The sequence below is a fragment of the Hemitrygon akajei genome, chromosome 17 (assembly GCF_048418815.1).
Source record: "Hemitrygon akajei chromosome 17, sHemAka1.3, whole genome shotgun sequence".
Taxonomy (NCBI): domain Eukaryota; kingdom Metazoa; phylum Chordata; class Chondrichthyes; order Myliobatiformes; family Dasyatidae; genus Hemitrygon; species Hemitrygon akajei.
The window spans coordinates 17,513,553-17,535,124 of NC_133140.1; the positions used below are offsets into that span (position 1 = coordinate 17,513,553).

Genomic DNA, 21,572 nt, shown 5'->3' on the forward strand with positions numbered 1-21,572 from the left:
AGTGGCTGAGTGTACAAAACATTTGTAACCAGATGAACTTAGTGGCACAAATGGAGATTAAGTAATGAAAGATCACATTAAAAAAAACCAATAAGGATGAAAATAATAGTTAACAAGTAAAAAACCAATTATGGTATTTCACAGATCTTCTAATTGCAGCTAATGGAGACAAAAAGATTTAATCTATGTAAAGACAGTACATTCATCAGACTATATATATAGGCTTCATATAGATCGAGTACATGACTAAAAATGTGGTCCAGAGAACAAGTTCACTAACTTGCAATCGTATGCTTGGGAGAATATATTAGTCATCCAGACCATCTTTGATCTCTAACAAAGAGCCAAAGCAGTGCAAGGAACTCAATTTCTTGTACATAAAGTACAGCTTTTACAGTATCTAAAAAAAGTTGGAAAATTTACAGGAAATGATGCTCCTCTTTCTGTTTCTAAGGGGGTAGTAGCAGATGATGGATGCAAGTGAAGATGAAGATGGGATTTTAAGAGCATTGTACTGTCAATAAATTACAACAATTTGCAAGGATCCATCAAATGAAGGGTCTTCTCTCAAAATGTTGACTGTTTATTCCCATCAATAATGTTGCCTGACTGCTGAATTCCTCAAGCTTTTGGTGTATTGCTCCGAATTTCCAGCATCAGGAGAATCTCATGTTTAAAATGAATTCATTTCAGTGTAGCCAATTGGATAGGTAATTTTGTACCCCAGGGTTAATAAACTTAAAACAGGGGTTTTTAAAACTTAGCCCCATAATAAATTATGGAACTTTGGATCCTCCCACTTTTAACACCCTTCAAATTAAACATGCTTTGTTATAATCAATAGAAAATTGGGTTGCAGTCCATTGTGAAAAATCCCCACAAAATCCTGAAGGTCACATTGCATTAATTTAATGTTTCTGAAAGAAATGATACAACAATGTATTAACTTGTAAACAAATTTTATTGAACTTTCATCCAGATAAAATTGCACAAACATCAATTTAGGCTTTCAAACACACAGGAATAAGAAGTGTTCCAGGTCAGTAAACCTCATTCTTTGGTGCAGAGGCTGGGTCTTATGATTCAGAGGTAAATTATATAACGGAGGAAAAAAAAATACCCGTCACCTTACTGTAAAGACAAACCCAAGAGGAATTTTCTATTAAAATGAACTTTTTGGTAGTCTAGGACCCCATTTTCCCCTCTCCTTTAAGTAGTGGTAACCACCAATGAACATTAAATGCTGGGTTGTTGCACAACAGTAACTTAAATACTGCTTGGACATCTTTAAATACAGATACAGGCTCTGTTATTTTGAGGCACTTGTCTAAGTTTGAGAAAAGGGCCTTTGACCACTTGCACCAGACATTTTAATGCTATCCCCTTAATCTAGAACACAGACTACAGTTAAAATTAGAACAGAGGCAATAAGCAAAATCACTTCTTACACAAATCAATAGAACTTCTGATTTTACTGCAGCTCTGCCTCTAAAATAATGAGCCCAGAACTTAATTTCCCTGCTTTTAGAAAACAGCGAAAACTTCTTTTAAGCTATATATTACGTCTTCTCAACCAGGATTTCTGGATCTTGGACCAGACACTTAAATTCTCAAGAATAAATTTTGAATAAAGTCTGCTTAACTAGTGGTTTGAAACCCAGTTTCAGAATATAAAAAAAACTTAAGCACTTCATAAAATCAGTCCACAAAAACAAAATCTGTTTTAAACAAACAGCACATCAGGTGCTCCCATTAACAACTGGGGTCACATCTTGTCAATGAATAGTCAACAACTCTTGCCTACATTTTAACATCAAACTATTTAGGTATGTGAAATGGATTACTGTATTTCAAGTCAGGTTTGAGACAACTGCACTGGCTAGTAACAAAAGGTCAAATCCTGCAAGACTAAATTGGACCTACTGGCAAGCTTAGAAAACTCACCAATTCTAAGTGCCCGAATCACCAAGTTCCATTTGTGCAGGCACACTAGTGGATTATGAACAACCTCTTTGGCCAGTAGTCCAACTGGTTCCCAAATCTACCTTATCCGAGACCTCTCTCTGCCAAACATGGCACTGCCACCTCTCACCAGCAATAATTCCGAAGATCTGTCTCCAACTATTTCTACACTTTTAAGTATACACATTCAATGTGTAGAGAAAGGAAAACTGGTGGCTACCATTTTATCAACTCAATAACATCAGATGTGAAACACCACAATTTGATGAAATTATATTGATGCACTGAAAGTTCAAAAGTGGTGTGCTTATCATATTAATAAATTGGCAACATTCAGCAGGACTAGATAGAAAATTAAAATTTTCCCAGGATCTTCTTTTTGATGCCACTGAGTTGAAAGGAAGAAAGGTCCTTCATACAATAAATGACTTACTTAAGTAGTAACATTTTGCTACAAATAAAGAGGAATGTTGCAATTGTAAAAGCCCTTTCTTTCCTGTAAAACATTTTAACAGAACTTCAAATACTGTCAATGAAGTCACTGCAGGCAGAATGGGATTTTCTGTGGCCAAAGGAGATAAACCTAGATCTACTAGTAAGGTTTTACACCAACCAGTATGCAATTACTACTTTGTTCTACACTTTTTCAGCAGCTGATTCATGGGTTCCATTAAAATCCCAGTATCAAAACAATGCACATTAGCCCCCGGTGCAAGCCGTTTGCCCAGTGACATGTGAGCCAACTGGGATTAAACTTGAGGTAGTTTGAAGCTGCTGCAGAAAGAAGCACCGAGGTAGACAAAAGCCATTACCTGACAAGGCACGAGAACCATATCTTGCAACCCTAAAACCTTCAGAGAGTAGGATCACTTCCCTGAGAATTATGTATCATTAAGACCCTAGTCTCTAAATTATTGGCTACTTAGGGTTCTGCAAGTTGATCTATTTGTTGAGGTTGAGGTAAGATACTGTGCCTGATTGAGTTTAAGAATTGTGAACATAAATCCATTAAGCACTTTTAGTGAATTTTCTACACATTTGTTTTGTAAGGCTGTGTGAATTTTTTTTCTGAATTCAAGCTAAAATAGACTATGGAGATTTGTACAAAATTGGAAAGTGACGTGTTTTGAATACTCCCGAGTCTTAAATCACACAATTCAACATTACACACATTTGAATCAAGAACATATTAAGTTACCAGTTGGATAGCAGACATCTAAGCCAAATAGGCAGGAAAGAATAAGGAATAAATTTTATGAAAAAAAACTAACTTCATCACCCCTGAATCCAATCTTTAACATGCAGTTTACATCTGGAAAAGGTCCCCCAGTCTTTCATTATATATGGTCCCATCAAAACAATGTTCAAGAGACAAATTCACGAACAAATTAGCTTTGAACAGCCATTCCACCAAATTCTTTCTGATGATCTCATTGGGAAGCAACATAATCAGACAGGTCATCATACTTTGTACTAGTGAAGTCCCCAGGAGCCACAGCAAAGCACAGTAATGGTCAGAAGTCAAAACTCCATTACTCCAGAAATCACTGAGTCCTACTTCACATCAAATAACTCACAGTATCAACAGAAATGATTTGAACACTAGGAATGGGGTCATACTATTTTACTTTCAGAAGATACTTCGCTTTGAAAAATGTGGATCACTGCTATCCCAGAGGAACTCAATAATATGGTACATTAACAGACTGACTTGGTTTATACAAGTTATTTATTTTGGTTTTTAAAGGCAGTGGAATTACCTTTGATAACACCCCAAGTGGGGATGCCAGGTATGTGCTTGCATCTCTAAATTTGTGCTGAAGGGAAAAAAATGCCCAAGAGATCTAAAGCAGCCCACATAATGTTGCAACTGTAAAAAACTCAAAGCTAAGAGCACAGCATTCAAAGTACAGGAACTAGACTCAGTAGAGCTTTAATTCTAAAGACAAAGCTTATTTCAAATTTCAAAACATTGGAGAGCTTTAAAGTAGATTTCAGACTGACTGGTTCCACAACAGTTTAGTGTGAATTATTAACCACTGCTCAAGCAATTTCCTATTGTGTAAAATAAAAGCCATTCTACACTACAACAGCTAACCACAACTTATCAAATCAACTGTTACAGTCCACCTGAAGCAGCACATTAGCCAGTTTCATCTTGAAAGCTAAACCACTCCATTAGGAACTTCACAATTATGCAGTACACACTTTAAATTGTCTCTGGATCATGTATATTCTAAGGTAATTTCCAATTCTACTGAAGACCAGCTAGAAATCATCACCTTTCTGCATAATTGGTTGGAACCTATAGAAATCGATTTGTATCAATATTACCCTGTCATAATAGATTTCCCAATAGTTTGCTGACCAACATTTCCACCCACCTCCATTCTAAACAATTCCTACTAAACAGCTAAGTCAGCTTGGAGTAGGGTTAAAATTACTCTGCATTTCAGAACTTGTGCATTAGAATTCAGAAAGACTGCATCCAGAGGTTGGCCAAAGCATTCATTGTTGTTGAAGCTCAAAGCGAATCCTTTCTGGGGCAACACCATGTTTTGATAAGTAGCTGAACTTCAGTGAAGTTCAAAAATCAAATTTTAAATTTTGAGACAAAAGCAGTTATCTTAAAACAGAGAGACGTTTGGAAATCCATAGTGTTCACTTTTTTTTTTAAGAACTACTGGACCCTTATCCCACGATTGGCAGGATGGTACATATATTCTTTGTAGCTTTGCTGCTGTCTACAACAGCAGGAAGATGGCTTTAAACATGAAATAAATTGTGCCTGTAACGTTGATTACCAGACTAGTAAGGCAGCAGAAATAGTGGAGCATCCTAGAATGTCAACTGAAACTGGCTTTGTTAAAATTATACTACTTTGGTTGTTAACAATTTTTAAGCAAGTGTCATGTTTATATGCTGCAGCTCCTAGACTATAAATACTGATTCTTTAAAGCTCAAATCTCAATTCAAGGCTGTGATGGAAATTTGCATAAACATTGTAGAATAGTTTTAAAGAGACATTGTCTCATTTCTAAATAAACTGGCTGCTTTGGGCTACAAGGAAATAGGTGATTGAGAGAAGGAATTACATCTATGGAGTCTACCCTTGCTCCAATACTAAACCAATGTTCTATCAGAGTATTCACGTACAGCACTGTCATTGCTTCAGCACATGGCAAACAAAACCATTATATTCAAGCTGAAAAGAACTGACCTAATTTCTACCAAAGGACAGAATACAACCACATTCTCTTAATCCCAGCAATAAAGAACTGATCAGGTCTTCTCAAAATGCAATAGAAATAATGCATAAAGCACTATTATATCCAAGTACAATTACTTAGATGATTGAATATTTTCCCATTGAGAAAGGCTGGTATTGAGAACAGACTGGATATTCAAATTAGGCCCATACCTAATTTCTGTCTATGGTATTGGTCACAGCACATGATAAAAGGCCATGCAGATTTACACCATTTTTCTGTGGATCCCAAATAGGACTATACAAGAGCCAAAAACAGAGCTTTTTTTAAAAAAAAAGCCGATTTTCTTCCAATACTAAGTAATACTGCCTCCAAGACCAAATACAGCCTACTAATTGAGTAGGAAATAGATTTCATACAGGTACCTGAGATTGCAGTAGAGGTAAATATATTTTCGTTATTCCAGGTGTCATAAATATAGATTGAGCTTCAGGGTATCACATGACAACTCAATATTTTTGTTTTATGAAACACCCCAAAATTAACACTCAGAAGAACCCCTCAAGAGCTTCTATGTGCATCAGGCCAAAGAACATTACACCCTAAAACAAAACAAAAGAGGTATTTAGTTTACATTCAGGTGGAGTGTAGGGTTACATTCAGAAAGCATAGGGCTAAACATACAAGATGTTCAATATCAAATAATCCCTGAAAACAACATGTATGCAGGTAGGCAGCCAAAGCCTTTATCAGTCACCCACAATTGGCTATTTTTAGGCTTATACAAGTGGCCAATAGTCTTCCTACCTGAGAGATTTGCATTAAATAAAGCTACAAGACAACTTTTAATACTAAGATACAAGTCTTTGGATTCAGATCATAAAGGCACCAATTGCCTGGACACACTTGCACAGTTCCATGGAAATATTCAAACATTAGTCAGCCCAACATCTGCAGGCAGTGAGGTAGGTCTGCTATAAATTTACGTAGTTTTGAAGTAGTCTCACAGCTCAAGCTCACACTATACCAACATGAGGTAGATGACAGAAAAAAATACCTGTCTTCTATAGGGAAAACAATTAAGACATTGTCCCTGAGCAACAAATCCACAATATAGAAAAACAAGAACACAGCATTAAAACAGGAGGATACGATTGTTGCCAAAGTCGACTACTACTATCAGTCCATCTGGCATTAGGGCTATTCCAGATGGACGGTCCATCTGCCCAAAGCCACTGCCTTGCGTCCCAAACTTGCACAGGAAGTTGCCATTTGGTTCAAAGATCTGAATACGATGATTCCTGGAGTCGGCTACAATGATGCGGCCTTCTTGGTCAATCGCTACACCCTGAGGTCGGAGGAACTGCCCGTTGCTTGTGCCTTCGGAACCAAGGAAGCGCGCTGACTGGAAGTCAGGGTGGATTACCAGCAGCCGGTGATTGTTGAAATCTGTTACCACTAGGTGTCCTTCATGGTTAAAGGCCACTCCACGAGGAGAATCAAAGTGCTTCCACAAAGCCCCCTCAAAGCCATATTTACTGACAAAGTTTCCATCTGGCCCAAAAAGCTGGACTCTGTGATTGCGGGTGTCTGACACCAGGATTTTCCCATCAGTATTGACAGCAACATCCCAAGGATAGTTGAATTGACCATTTTTGCTTCCTTTCTCCCCAAATTTAAGGATGAACTGCCCCTCAAAAGTGAAAACCTGAATACGGTGGTTGTCCTTATCGGCCACTATGATCCGACAATTCTGATCACATGCAACACCAGCCGGACGATCAAACTGTCCAGGTCTGGAACCTGCTGTGCCAAACTTGTGGTGATATGTCCCACTTGGTGTGAACACCTGGACACGGTTATTGCTACGATCAGCAATAATGATATAACCTTCTTTGTTGACACAGACACCCCATGGCCGACAGAGCTGCCCATCCTCATCCCCTTCTCCACCAAAAGAGCAAATTGGAAGCCCAATCCCAGTGTAGTTACGACCTGCTTTGACAATTACACGGAAGGGGCTATTCTCAATATGCTGCCCACGGATTGTAACTGAAACTACATGCTCTCCTTCCAGATGTGGGGAGTAATTAACTGTATAGGTGCCATCATGATGGTCAAGAACATCTGCTCGAAAGAGACACCCATCAGGTCCCATTATAACAACTACTACCAAATCACCACCAGATGATCTCCCTTCGCCAGTGTGATCCTTGGTGATCACGGTGAAGCTGCTCATTTTCCCACGCAGTGCTCGTTTCAGTCCCTCACCAGCAGCTGTAGATAGTGGGGCATATGCACTGCTACTGATTATGCCTAATGACTTGATGGCCTTGTATAATACACCATCAGGCGGAATGAACGAAAGGGTGTCGTCGTCCTGAGGTTGAAGGAGATTCCTAAGTTTCTTCAGATCTTGGATTTGGACAAACATTTGCTCTTTTGCCAAGAGTACATCCACATCTCGCCCATCTAATAGGGCCTTCTGCACACAGTCTATTGTGCTCTCCAGCCTGGATAAATTCTCACGCAGTGCTTCTACTTGGAGGTGTAGAGTCTTGGCCTTCATTTGCCGGATCTTTTCCACCTATTCATATGAAGATTTTAATTAATATTGAAAATATTGAACATTATTCCAAAAATTACTTCTATGAATATTTAATTTAGTAACATTTTCTTCTCTGCTGAAATACATTTATCAATTGGCCTCTGACATTTCACTCAAACAGATTGCACTTTTTTTAAAGACAGAAAGACGAGAACCATCACTATCAATGGATGAGACCTCCTGATCTGCAACCACCACCTTTGTGTCCATCATTACCACAGCAGGACAATGGCACATTAGAAGAACTAGAGATCTCAACACCAGAGATCTAGGAAGTAATCCTGGTCTCCGATGCTGTTTCTTCTGGATGCCCTCTGTTCCTACTACAAAGTGTGGGTTGGGAGTTTAACTGGCCACTGTAAATTGCCCCTATTGCGCAAGTGATTGGTAGATTATGATGGAAGTTGATGAGAATGTAGGATAGCAAAGCTATTACAGTGCCAGTGACCAGGGTTCAATTCCCACCGCTGCCTGTGCAGAGTTTGTATGTTCTCCCCTTGATGGTGTGTTTCTTCTGGGTGCTCCAGTTTCCCCCCGCATTCCAAAAACATAGAGGTTAGTGGGTTAATTGGTCACATGGGTACAATTGGATAATGTGGGCTCCTGACCCATGTTACTGTATCTCTAGATAAAACATAAATGGGATTAATCTTGTGTTACTGTAATTGGGTGGATGATGGTCAATGTGGACTCAGTGGGCTGAATCCACACTGCATCCATGACCATGAGTAACATCACTAAATCCATATACAAGTCCAAATACAATATTTGAGACACAAAGAAATTTTGTAGTAGGGCAAGTGGCAATATTCCACATGACATTAAATATTGAGTTGCATCAGTCAAACTATATGCTGCAGTTCAGAGTTCAACTATCAGAGCTTGAATTTAATCCAAATTAATACAATGATTTGAAATAGAATCAAACTGATAGACTGGAAAGCATGTTCAGAGAAAAAGAAATTGAGCAAACTCCAACTCACTTTTCGTAATAGCTCACATTCACGTTCCTCTAAAGCCTTCTTGTGCCGTGAAGTTACCGCTTTGACTTCTGATCGAATAACTTGAGCTTTCATCTCTACTTGTTCCACCATAGCTCGAACCTTCTCTATACTGAGCTGCAAGATGGAGAGGAAGTACAGGGCAATGGTAATAATAGGGAAGAGGTGCAAGTATAATTAATGTCACAAATAACATTACTTACACTAATATGGCCACTGAACAAAAAGCACTGGCATCACAAGAATGCTCTAGAATATCAGAACTACACGTTCAGAGGGCCAATTATATAAGACTCTTATCCAAAACTCTTCTCATTTTTATGTTTTAAAATTGCCCCCAGCGCCCAAAGCTTCAAGGTGTAATTCTACTTAATTTTAGGACAGATGATAAATTAAATTTCAAATGTAAGGAAATTAAAAGGAGCCCAAACCACTCACTGAACTGTTAGCTCCATCCCTGAAATGTTCCAACAACCCATTTGACTCACTTTCAAAAGACTTCATCTCATTAACTTGTTTATTATTTATTTTTGTATTTGCACATCGTCACTTTTTGCATTCTGGTTGAACATCAAGTGTGGCCTTTCATTGACTGTATTACAGATTTATTGAGTATGCCACAAGAAAGTGAATCTCATGGTCACATATGGTGACATATATTTACTTTGAACTTCCTTTTCTTGCAAGACACTGACAGGATTAGACTAATTTGTATAATGTCTCAAATGAAGAGTAAAATTGCCAGCAGTCACACTTATTTCAGGCTCAACAAACACAGATAAGGAACTGAAGAAGGGTCTCAGCCCAAAACATTGACTGTTTACTCTTTTCCATAGATGCTGCTGAGTCTGCTGATTTCTTCCAGCATTTTGCTAAGGTATACACCTATGTATGGAGATTCCTCATCACTGCAGGTCTACTAGCTATTTAATTTATACAAAGCTACACTTCACTCAAATCTGTAATTAAAAACCTCATATTTTCCAAGGATACATTTCATACTAACAATGACAAAACCAAAATAAATTTTGCCATCTGCAACCTGGGATACCATTTCTGAACATTTTACTGCAGTAGAGGAGGATTCAAAGTTTATCATTGAGCCAGTTTTCCAGCATTGAACAAAAAGAAATAAAATTTACTGTTAATACAGTAGTAATACTAAAATAATCAAAAAATCTAACTACCATAACCTTTGGTGCAGAACTACTTTTATTCAACGTATGACTAGTTTAACTTTTCCTCCCCAAACTCCTTGACAGCCAACCAAAATTTTGATCAAGGCTGCAATAAATTTTTGAGAAGGGATTTTTCCTCAGGATTAACCCCCAAAACATCCTGGATTAATAATAGTATTTGGATCTTTAGTGTCAATGCTGCTAAGCACTATTTAACTGCATGGCTTCAAGGGTGCTAGTTAAAACTAAAATCAAAAGACATTAAGGGTAAACAGGTGCCAAAAATTTCAGCTTTTACTACCAATGCTCCAGTTCCAAAAAAACAAGACAAAAGCAAATTGTAGCAGTACAAACAGGAATTGTAAATGCAGCGATCACACTTCAGAAATAATCTCCAAGGATGATAGTTAACTACAGGTTAAGAACCTGTTGAAATCCATTATTTCTTTCTAATTCAGATTACAACAATGAATTATCATAGGCCAAAATATGATGCACATCTTGAAGCTGGATTATTCAATCTGATCTACATACAGTTCCAATTGCACAAACAAAACAGTACTTTTATCGAAGTCTATCAGATCAAATTATTCTACAGAATTTTTTTAATGTGTAGCACCCTCAGTGGCAATACTATTTCGTGGGTTATAAACATTTTTTTTTCAGTGCCAGGCTGTGCCAATGCATCATAACTTCTGAGACGGTAACTTGAGACAGCTGCTTGCCATATAAAAGACTCAACTGCCTCCAGCACTCTTGATATCATTTATTTTTCTAACAGCAGTAAATCTGATCATTGGATAACTGGATAATTCAATCCCATCTATTCCTTTGTGAAATCAAATTCTAAAATTAAACATTTTCTGAATAGACAAGTTACAAGCTGCGAAGTAAACTTAAAATCAGCTCAAGGTAATTGTAATGTTGAAACTGATAAGCAGATGGGTATCACTGCTTTGTCAGTTTGCTTTATGACTTCAATAGGTGCAGATTTGGAGTACTCCCATTCTATAGACTTACAACGTGATGCATTCACTATGCTACTGAAATGCTCCCAAAAGGGGTTTTAATAACATTGCCCAACTGTACATCTCAACTCTTATCAACCATGCTGAGCTCCCAACATGAATTTCAAAAGCTCTAGGCCTTTATGCAACAGTGAGCTGTTATTCTTTTAATGTAACCTTGAATTTGCTCAATTTATCTGATAGAAGTTGCTACAAAACACAAGCCCTCTCATTCTACATGTTCACGTCTATTCAAAATGTTACTTGCTTTAAAATTTTCTTCCAAAAGCCTCCCTTTAATCAACTATTTCCAAGGACAACATCTGAAGCGCAGTTCAAGTTTACTGTAGCAAATAATGCAATGACCAGTTTGGTCAAAAATACCAAATTCCGCAAAAACAGATCTGCCTTGCCATAAATTTCCTAACACTAACTTAAATATTTATTCACATGTTAATTTCATTCAGGAAGATTTCCCAAACAAGGGATTAACTAGCTTTTTACACTGAAATCACATTTTCAGTGAGCAATTTTTGGAAATGCCATGAACATATTGTTTCATAGAACATTATAAAGTGCCACACATGAGACTGCTTACCAAGTTAACAGCCCATGGTATTACAGGAAAGTTACTTAGATGGTTAGAACATTGGCTGAGTGGGAATAAAAGGATCCTTTATCTGGTTGGCTGCCAGTGACTAATGGTGTTCCACAGGGGTCAGTGTTGTGACTTCTTTTTATGCTGTATATAAATGATTTAGATGATGGAAAAGATGACTTTGTTGCCAAGTTTGCAGATGATATGGAAGATTGCTAAGGGGTAAGTAGTGTTGAGCAAACAAGCAGAATGTAGAAGGACTTAAGATTTCAGGACCTAAGGAGAATGGACAAGAAAGTGGCAAATGAATTACAATGATGGAAATGCATGGTCATGCACTTTGGTAGTAGAAATAAATTTGGGATATTTTCTAAATGGGGAGAAAATTCAAAAGTCTGAGATGCAAAAAGACTTGGGAGTCTACAGGTTGACTTGCAGATTGAGTCAGCGGTGAGGAAGGTAAATAAAATATTAGCATTTCAAGCTGTCAATAATACAGGAGCAGGGATGTGATGTTGCAGCTTTATAAGGCACTGGTGAGGCCTCACCTTAAGTATTGTAATTTTGGGCTCCTCAACTTAGAAGAGATGTGCTGGCATTGGAGAGGGTCCAGAGGTTTGCAAGGATGATTGTGGGAATGAAAGAGTTATCACGAGGAACATTTGATGGCTCTGGGACTGTACTTGCTGGAATTCAGTAGGATCGGGGGGGGGGGGGGGGGGGAGGAGAAGAGAATCTCATTGAAACCTTTCAAATGTTGAAAGGCCTAGCACAGTAGATGTGGAAAGGATGTTTTCTATGGTGGTGGTGGGTGGGGTTGGAGGAGAGAGAGAGTGTCTAAGATAGCCTCTGGATAGAGCTGTGTCCATTTAAAACAGATGCAGAGAAATTGCTGTAGCCAGAGGGTGGTGAATTTGTGGAATTTGTTACCACAGGCAGCTGTGAAGGCCAGGTCATTGGGTGCATTTAAGGCAGAGATTGATAGGTTCCTGATTGGACATGGCATCAAAGGTTACAGGAAGAAGGCTGGGGAGCATGGCTGAGGAGGGGGAGAAATTGATCAGCCTCGACTGAATGGTGGAGAAGACTCAATGGGCCAAATGCCTAATTCTGCTATGTCTTATGGTCTAAAATGGCCCATTTTATTTGGCCCAAATCTATTTTCTTCTAATTAGCTAATCCTCTATCTATTCCATGAATTTTTAATTTGTTGCAGTAACCTTTCGAAGCACTTTATCGAGCATCTTTGGCAAATGAACACAGGGTAGGTATGCAATAGTTCTCATTCATCCACCAAGCTTCTGAAGTCCTTAAAGAAGTCAAACATGTCCTCCCTTTAGAATCCTTTTTGCAGATACTTGAGCAAAAGGATGAAATGCATTACCACCTTGGTCTAGAAATCCATTTAATCAGCTCCAATATATAAAAAAGGCAATATGGTGCTGCTGAAAGGTCAACTCAATGCAAAGTAGGACATTCTCTAAATGACTTAGAACCCATTAAGAAAAATCATCTTCCCATTTTTCAGCTGGATTACCATTCTTCATGCCCCATTCCCTAATTAAAACTATTTAAATAAATCTTTAGTTATATTAATAAAATCTATCATTGTGAAAGAAGCTACCACATAGTCAAAAGAATCTGATACCAAACAATTTTCAGAGAAGGAAATCTGATATCCTTACCCTGCATGGTCCATATCAAACATTAAACTCATCAGGATGGTTGACTCAATTGTCCTCTGAAAGACCCTAGTAAATGACTCAGTCCAAGAGACAAGAAATGCTGGCTTTTGCAGTAATATCCACATCCTGTGAATGAATGCAGCCTTTCACGGTGCAAGAAAGAGCTCACTGTAAAAATTCTATACAACTCTAACCTATGCTATCTGCAGAAAATACTGCTGCTAGAATATTTTTTCCTCTTACTGCCTGTGGGAATAAAAAGATCAACTGTCATTCTTTAGCAGCAATAAAGTTAATTATTTGCCTCGAATTTGAAACACTTATGGTATGTTGATCAAATGTGGTCTCGTGAAATGGAACACTAATTCAATCAAATTATTAAAATTCAAACAAGACATTGGCAGACTCAGATCCTTCACCTGTCCCTCAACACAGGAGCCCTTCAGGGTTGTGTTCTAAGCCCTCTCCTTTACATTGATCCTGTACCCAAGACAGTGCTGTCATCCACAGCTCCAATATGCTAATTAAATCTGCTTATGATACTACATGATTGTCTCAATAATAATGAAGCAGTCTACAGATTAGTAGTCATCACCCTGACAGTGGTATCAAGAAAACAACACTGCAAGAACAAAGGAGCTGGTTGTGGACTACAAGGAGGAATGGAGACAGGCTAACCCCAATTGACATCAATGTATGTGTGGTTGAGAGGGTGAACAGCTTTAAGTTCCTCGGCATACACATCACCAAGGATCTTGTGTGTTCTGTACATACCAGCCATGTGATGAAAAAAGTACAAAAGCGCTTCAGATGGTTGAAGAAGATTGGCATGAATCCCCAAATCTTAAGGACTTCCTACAGGGGCACAATTGAGAGCATCCTGACTGGCTGCATTACTGCCTGGTATGGGAACTGTACTTTCCTCAGACGCAAGACTCTGCAGAGAGGTGTGCGGACAGGTCAGCGCATCTGTAGATATGAACTTCCCACTATTCAGGACATATACAGTGATAAGTGTATAAAAAGGATCATTGGGGACCTGAGTCACCCCAACCACAAACTGTTGTAGCTGCTATCATCCGGGAGAGCTTCTTCCACCAGACTGATTTCACGCTGATACAGTTGTATTTTTATGCTATATTACTGTACGTACTATTCATCACAAGTTACTATAAATCACACATTGCACATTCAAATGGAAACGTAACAGATTTTTACTCATATGCGTGAAGGATGTAAAAAAAAAAGTCAATTCAATTCAGACCGTGCTCAACCGCTCTTTCTACCTGTCATGATAATAAGTTTAGAAAAAAGTTATTGACACCAATTCAGTTGTAAATGGACTATTATGCACAACCACTGATTTCTAATATGGCAGCAGCAACAGATTGGGGCATAAAGACATAGAAAATTTGCAACAAGTTTATTCTACACCAAGTGCTACAGCTTTGAGACCAATATTCAGAATGTTTGTCTGGAAGAGCTTGGTCAGTTCTGAGTCTTGCAAGTTACACATCACATCTAGCAAGTTACTGATTCAATGTCTTTGTCTAGATAGGGGAAGACAAAAAACTGCGTGGCGTTCTATTGTATGCACAAAAGCAGAGAAAAGCACAATTCACTTATTATTTACAGTGGACTCTTGTTAATTGGACACATCAGGACCAGTACATTTTGACCCAATTAAGTGCCTGCCCCAATTAACCAAAGCTTCATAGAAATAGTTAAAAAGATATCCTATAGTTCTGATTGAAAAGTTCCAGACCTGGGTCTTTATACTTCCCTCTGCGACTTGACTTCCTAACCAGAAGATCACAATCAGTGCAGATTGGAAATAACATCTCCACTTGCTGACAATCAAAACTCATGAACCTCAGGGATGTGTGCTTAGCCTATAGGTCTAGTCCACAGACAGATATAAATTTGAGAAAGACCTATTTAGATCCTATCAAAAAGCTTCTAGCAAGTGTGGATTGAATTGAATTGAATTGAACTGACCACTTACATCCTTCACATACATGAGTAAAAATCTTTACGTTACATCTCCCTCTAAATGTGCAATCGTAGTAATTTATAATAATTTATAACAAATAGTACAGTCAATGCAACATAGAAATACACTCAAATCAGTGTGAGTTAATCAGTCTGATGGCCTGGTGGAAGATGTCCCGGAGCCAGTTGGTCCTGGCATTTATGTTGTGGTACTGTTTCCTGGATGGTAGCAACTAAAATAGATAGTGGTTGGGGTGACTTGGGTCCCCAATGATCTTATAAGCCCTTTTTACACACCTGTCTTTGTAAATGTCCTGAATCATAGGAAGTTTATAACTCCAGATGCACTGGGCTGCCTGCACAACTCTCTGCAGAATTCAGTGATTAAGGGAGGTACAGTTCCCATATCAGGCAGTGATGCAGCCAGTCAGGATGCTCTCAATTGTGCCCCTGTAGAAAATTCTGAGGATTTGGGGGCCCATACCAAACTTCCTCAATCATCTGAGGCGAAAATGGTGCTGTTGTGCCTTTTCCACCACATAGCTGGTGTGTACAGACCATGTGAGGTTCTCAGTGATATGAGTGCCAAGGAACAAAGCTGTTTACCCTCTCAACCCCAAATGCATTGATGTCAATAGGGGTTAGCCCATCTCCATTCCTCCTGTAATCCACAACCAGCTCCTTTGTTTTTGAAACATTGAGGGACAAGTTGTTTTTCTTGACACCACTGTGTCAGAGAGATGACTTCTTCCCTGTAGGCCACCTCATTATAAAACACAGAACATAGAATAGTACAGCACATTACAGGCCCTTCAGCCCACAATGTTGTGCCGACCCTCAAACCCTGCCTCCCATATAACCCTCCACCTTAAATTCCTCCATATACCTGTCTAGCAGTCTCTTAAATTTCACTAGTGTATCTGCCTCCACCACAGACTCAGGCAGTGCATTCCACGCACCAACCACTCTGAGTGAAAAACCTTCCTCTAATATCTCCCTTGAACTTCCCTCCCCTTACCTTAAAGCCATGTCCTCTTGTACTGAGCAGTGGTGCCCTGGGGAAGAGGTGCTGGCTGTCCACTCTGTCTACTCCAAGTGTGGCCTAACTAGAGTTTTATAGAGCTGCATCATTACATTGTGTCTCTTAAACTCTATCCCTCGACTTATGAAAGCTAACACCCCATAAGCTTTCTTAATTACCCTATCTACCTGTGAGGCAACTTTCAGGGATCTGTGGACATGTACCCCCCAGATCTCACTGCTCCTCCACACTACCAAGTATCCTGCCATTTACTTTGTACTCTGCCTTGGAGTTTGTCCTTTCAAAGTGTACCACCTCACACTTCTCTGGGTTGAACTCCATCTGCCATTATTGTTTGAGATTAGGCTAATCAATGTAATGTCATTGGCAAATTTAATTAGCAGATTAGTGGGTGGCGACAGTCATGGGTGTACAGGGATTGCAATAGTTTGTTTTCTGACAAAAGTGTACTTGGTAACGGAAAGATCTTCAAAAGTGAAATTTTGAGAGTACCATGTTTGTATGTTCCTGTCAGATAAAAGGCAAGGATAACAAGTCACAGGTAGATAAGGTCATAAAGAAATCTTCTGGCACATTGGCCTTCATAAATCAATGTACTGAGTACAAGAGCTGGGATGCTATGTTGAAATTGTCTAACACCTTGGTGAGGCCCAATTTGAAACATTTTGGTCACCTACCTGCAGGAAAGATAGAAATAAAATAGCTGGTGTGTACAGACCACTATGGTCCTTGGTGATGGGAATGCCAAGGAACAAAGCTGTTTACCCTCTCAAACCCAGATCCATTGAGGCTACAACTAGAGATCATAGGTTATGGGTGAAAGCTGAAATGCTTAAGAGGAACTTCACTCAGAGGATGGCGAGAGTAGGAAGGAGCTGCCAGTGCATGTGGTGGATGCAGATTCGATCTCAACACTTAAGAGAATTTTGGATAGGTTCGCGGATGAGAAGGGCATGGAGAGCTATGATCCAGGTGCAGGTTAATGGGACTAGGCAGATTAATGGTTCGGTATGGACTAAATGAGGTGAAGGACCTGTTTCTGTGCTGTCATATCCTATGACTAACTGAATAACAAATTATGTATTTAAATGAAATACAGAACAAATTAGAATACTAATATAGTACTATGTAACTATTAGCTCCTACTAGTTATTTACAGAGGAATGTACCCAGTGTACACTGTCATGTTCTATTAATACTCAGCATAAAATCAGCACAGAAATCTAGTGCAGATAATAGACTGCCTTCATAGAATGTCTTTGACAACTGCATCCTCCAAATCTTCATTTTCACTGTAACATTAAAGATGATTTCCAATAGCTTCAAATTTTCCATAGTTCTTAACTTGTAGTGAAATTGTTTCATTTTCACACCCAGCCTGAATTCTCAGTAAGCAACATTTCAGAGTTGTCTTACTGCTTAGCTCTCACCAACTATCAGTGACAAAAATCACTGCTTTTTGAACACGCACACACAGCTGACGCTATTTAAAAATTGTTCGTTCTAAGCACGATGTAGTGTCTAACAGCGACGTAGTATCTAACAGCCATGCAAGTTAGAAACTGTCCTGCAGTCCCAATTAAGTGGCATAATGTCCCAAATAATGGAAATAATCTTGGCTACTTTCAACCTTCTTTAAGTTTCCTCAAATAAGTGGCTGCTCTGAAATAACTGATGGTCCAATTAAATGGAATCCAAGGCACTTGCATAAATAAAACCATCATTGCTCCATTATCCAGATGAACCAGAAATTCATTCCAGCAGCCAAAGTAAAAAGCTATGATCACTAGGTCTTGCCATACCTACCGAGACAGCAGCTGCTGGAGCTCAATTTTTAAAGGTCTGCCTTTTACAATACTGAATTAAACGTCCAGTACAAGTATCAAAAACACGATCTCCATTTTTTGCAGCAGCAGCCTTGATAAAGGTGCAGTTATTCACAAAGTAAAGTGACAAACTTCAAAGTATTGCTGAAAGCAAACCTATTCAAGGAGCTGAACTATAGCAGTAAAGAGAAAACTGAAATCAAACTAAACTGAATATATTGTGCTGAAGCTTGTAAGCAGCTTAATATATGCTGGTACCCTTTCAAGTGAGGCAATACCATGACCTGGAAACATTGTCATTCCACTGACAGATCGAAGCCTCAGACTTCCTATTCAACATAGCAGTAACGGCCACCGCCAATGGTAATCGTCACCGCCAATGGTAATCGTCACCTCCAGGACATTAAGGAATGGGCAATAAATGCTGGAATAGTCAGACAGCACATTCTGAGTATGATGAAATTCTCAATTTTACTTTAACAGTTTCAGGGTACAAAATTAAACAGCTGAATTGAAGAGAAACATTACTGGCATTAAGTTGCGGTTCACTAATGTTAAAGAGTTTTGATTATCTAAGCAGATTCATAACAGCCGAGTTACAATGTTTACATTTCATTGGGAGACTTTTGAGATGTAATAATCTGGCAAGCTTCATACTTTTACATTTCTCTCTACAGTTAACTCTGCTTCCATTTTAACAGCTAGACAGCAACACCCCCAAGTAAATAAATTCATTTATTTTACTTGGCAGTTTACCCCAATGGAAAAACATGTTAACGTTTCAAGTCTGGGAAGCCCATCTATTACACATTCCACATATTTCATTTAATCAAATACAAATTTAAAAAAGGGACTTCTATGTATGTAAGTGTAACACTGCAGCGAAAGGAAGTCAATTTCCCTTCACAAATTACAAAGTTTAACATACTAGTTAGTCTTTAAAAGACAAGTTTTTAAATTCAAAATAATCAACTAGCCTTGAAAATTGGAAATATTCAATGCTTTTTTTAAAAAGCGGGACTTAATTGTTAAAATATCTGACAAATGGCAGGAGCTAGATTATGCAAGAGCCACTGAATGCTTACAAATTAACCTGTTTGCTCAATCTAAAAACAGAGCTGTTCTACTTTAACAGATAACCTAACTCTGACCCAAAAGAAGTCACGAAGTATTCAGAGCACTGAAGTTCACCATAATTAGCATCTGTGAGGTGTCCTGGTTTCTCCACCAAACATCAGCATGATAAGAATTAACAGTAGATCCGTGAACTATCAGCAAATACGTTACATTTTTGGACTGGAAGCACTATCATGCGTCAAAGAAAAAGGAACACATCACAGATTCCTGAAAGTCACTTGAGAAAATAATTTAATATAAACACAAAATGCTGGCAGAGCTCAGCAGGCCAGACAGCATCTATGGGTGGAGGTAGTGACGACGTTTCGGCCCGAAACGTCGTCACTACCTCCACCCATAGATGCTGTCTGGCCTGCTGAGCTCTGCCAGCATTTTGTGTTTATATTTATTTCCAGCATCTGCAAATTCACTTGTGTTGCCTGAGAAAATAATCTGCAGTCTGGAGGATCAAGCAGTATTAATGGAGGTCTGGCAGTATTATTCTAAAAGAAGCTGCTATATACTTGACATAACAAGTCAGTCGTATATTTAAAGTGAAGGTTGACTGGTTCTTGATTAGTAAGGACTTCAAAGGTTATGGGGAGAAGGCAGGACAATGTGGTTCCGAGGGATAATGAATCAGCCATGACTGAATAGTGGAGCAGACTTGATGGGTTGAATGGCCTAATTCTACTCCTATGACTTGTATGGTCATAGACACAAAAAACCTCTTTTGCACCTTCATTTCAATGCTTTGTCATGCCAGGGTAGCGGATGCAGTCTGTAAAGTGTGTACATTCGCATTTCAAAGATATTTTCGTAGGTTAAAACAACACACACAAAATGCTGGTGGAACGCAGCAGACCAGGCAGCATCTATAGGGAGAAGCACTGTCGACGTTTTGGGCCAAGACCCTTTGTCAGGACTAACTGAAAGGAAAGATAGTAAGAGATTTGAAAGTAGGAGGGGGAAATGCAAAATGATAGGAGAAAACCAGAGGGGGTGGGATGAAGCTAAAAGCTGGAAAGGTGATTGGCGAAAGTGATACAGAGCTGGTGAAGGGAAAAGATCATGGGACAGGAGGCCTCGGGAGAAAGAAAGGGGGAGGGGGGAGCACCAGAGGGAGATGAACAGGCAGAGTGATGGGCAGAAAGAGAAAAAAACTAAATATGTCAGGGATGGGGTAAGAAGGAGAGGGGCATTAACGGAAGTTAGAGAAGTCAATGTTCATGCCATCAGGTTGGAGGCTACCCAGCCAGTATATAAGGTGTTGTTCCTCCAACCTGAGTTTGGATTCATTTTGACAGTAGAGGAGGCCATGGATAGACATATCAGAATGGGAATGGGATGTAGAATTAAAATGTGTGGCCACTGGGAGATCCTGCTTTCTCTGGAGGACCGAGCATAGATGTTCAGCGAAACGGTCTCCCAGTCTGCGTCGGGTCTCACCAATATATAAAAGGCCAGCACCAGACGCAGTATACCACACCAGCCAACTCACAGGTGAAGTGTCGTCTCACCTGGAAGGACTGTCTGGGGCCCTGAATGGTGGTGAGGGAGGAAGTGTAAGGGCAGGTGTAGCACTTGTTCCGTTTACAAGGATAAGTACCAGGAGATCGGTGGGAAGGGAAAGATGTGCTTGGTAGTGGGATCCCGTTGGAGGTGGCGGAAGTTACAGAGAATTATTCATTGGATCTGGAGGCTGGTGGGGTGGTAGGTGAGGTCAAGGGGAACCCTATCCTGAGTGGGGTGGCGGGCAGATGGGGTGAGGGCAGATGTGCGGGAAATGGGAGAGATGCGTTTGAGAGCAGAGTTGATGGTGGACGAAGGGAAGCCCCTTTGTTTAAAAAAGGAAGACATCTCCTTCGTCCTGGAATGAAAAGCCTCATCCTGACAGCAGATGCGGCAGAGATGGAGGAATTGTGAGAAGGGGATAGCATTTTTGCAAGAGACAGGGTGGGAAGAAGAATAGTCCAGGTAGCTGTGAGAGTCTGTAGGCTTATTGTAGATATCAGCAGATAAGCCATCTCCAGAGATGGAGACAGAAAGATCAAGAAAGGGGAGGGAGGTGTTGGAAATGGACCAGGTAAATTTGAGGGCAGGGTGAAAGTTGGAGGCAAAGTTAATGAAGTCAACGAGCTCAGCATGCGTGCAGGAGGCAGCGCCAATGCAGTCGTCGATGTAGCGAAGGAAAAGAGGGTGACGGATACCCGTATAGACTTGGAACATGAACTGTTCCACAAAGCCAACAAAAAGGCAGGCATAACTGGGACCCATGCGGGTGCCTATGGCTACAGCCTTGGTTTGGAGGAAGTGGGAGGAGCCAAAGGAGAAATTATTGAGAGTAA

General features: G+C 39.5%; 1 protein-coding gene across 1 annotated transcript in view; it reads right to left on the reverse strand.

The window, feature by feature from the left end:
• Positions 1-942: 942 nt before the first annotated feature.
• The window catches only part of trim71 (tripartite motif containing 71, E3 ubiquitin protein ligase), a 46,454-nt gene continuing 25,824 nt past the window's right edge, over positions 943-21,572 (reverse strand). Inside the window, exons 3-4 of the mRNA XM_073069715.1 lie at positions 8,763-8,897; positions 943-7,758 (exon numbers count right to left, since the gene is read on the reverse strand). Of these exons, the coding sequence (XP_072925816.1) occupies positions 6,307-7,758; positions 8,763-8,897 (1,587 nt within the window). The 3' untranslated portion in view covers positions 943-6,306. The remainder of the gene's footprint in view (positions 7,759-8,762; positions 8,898-21,572) is intronic.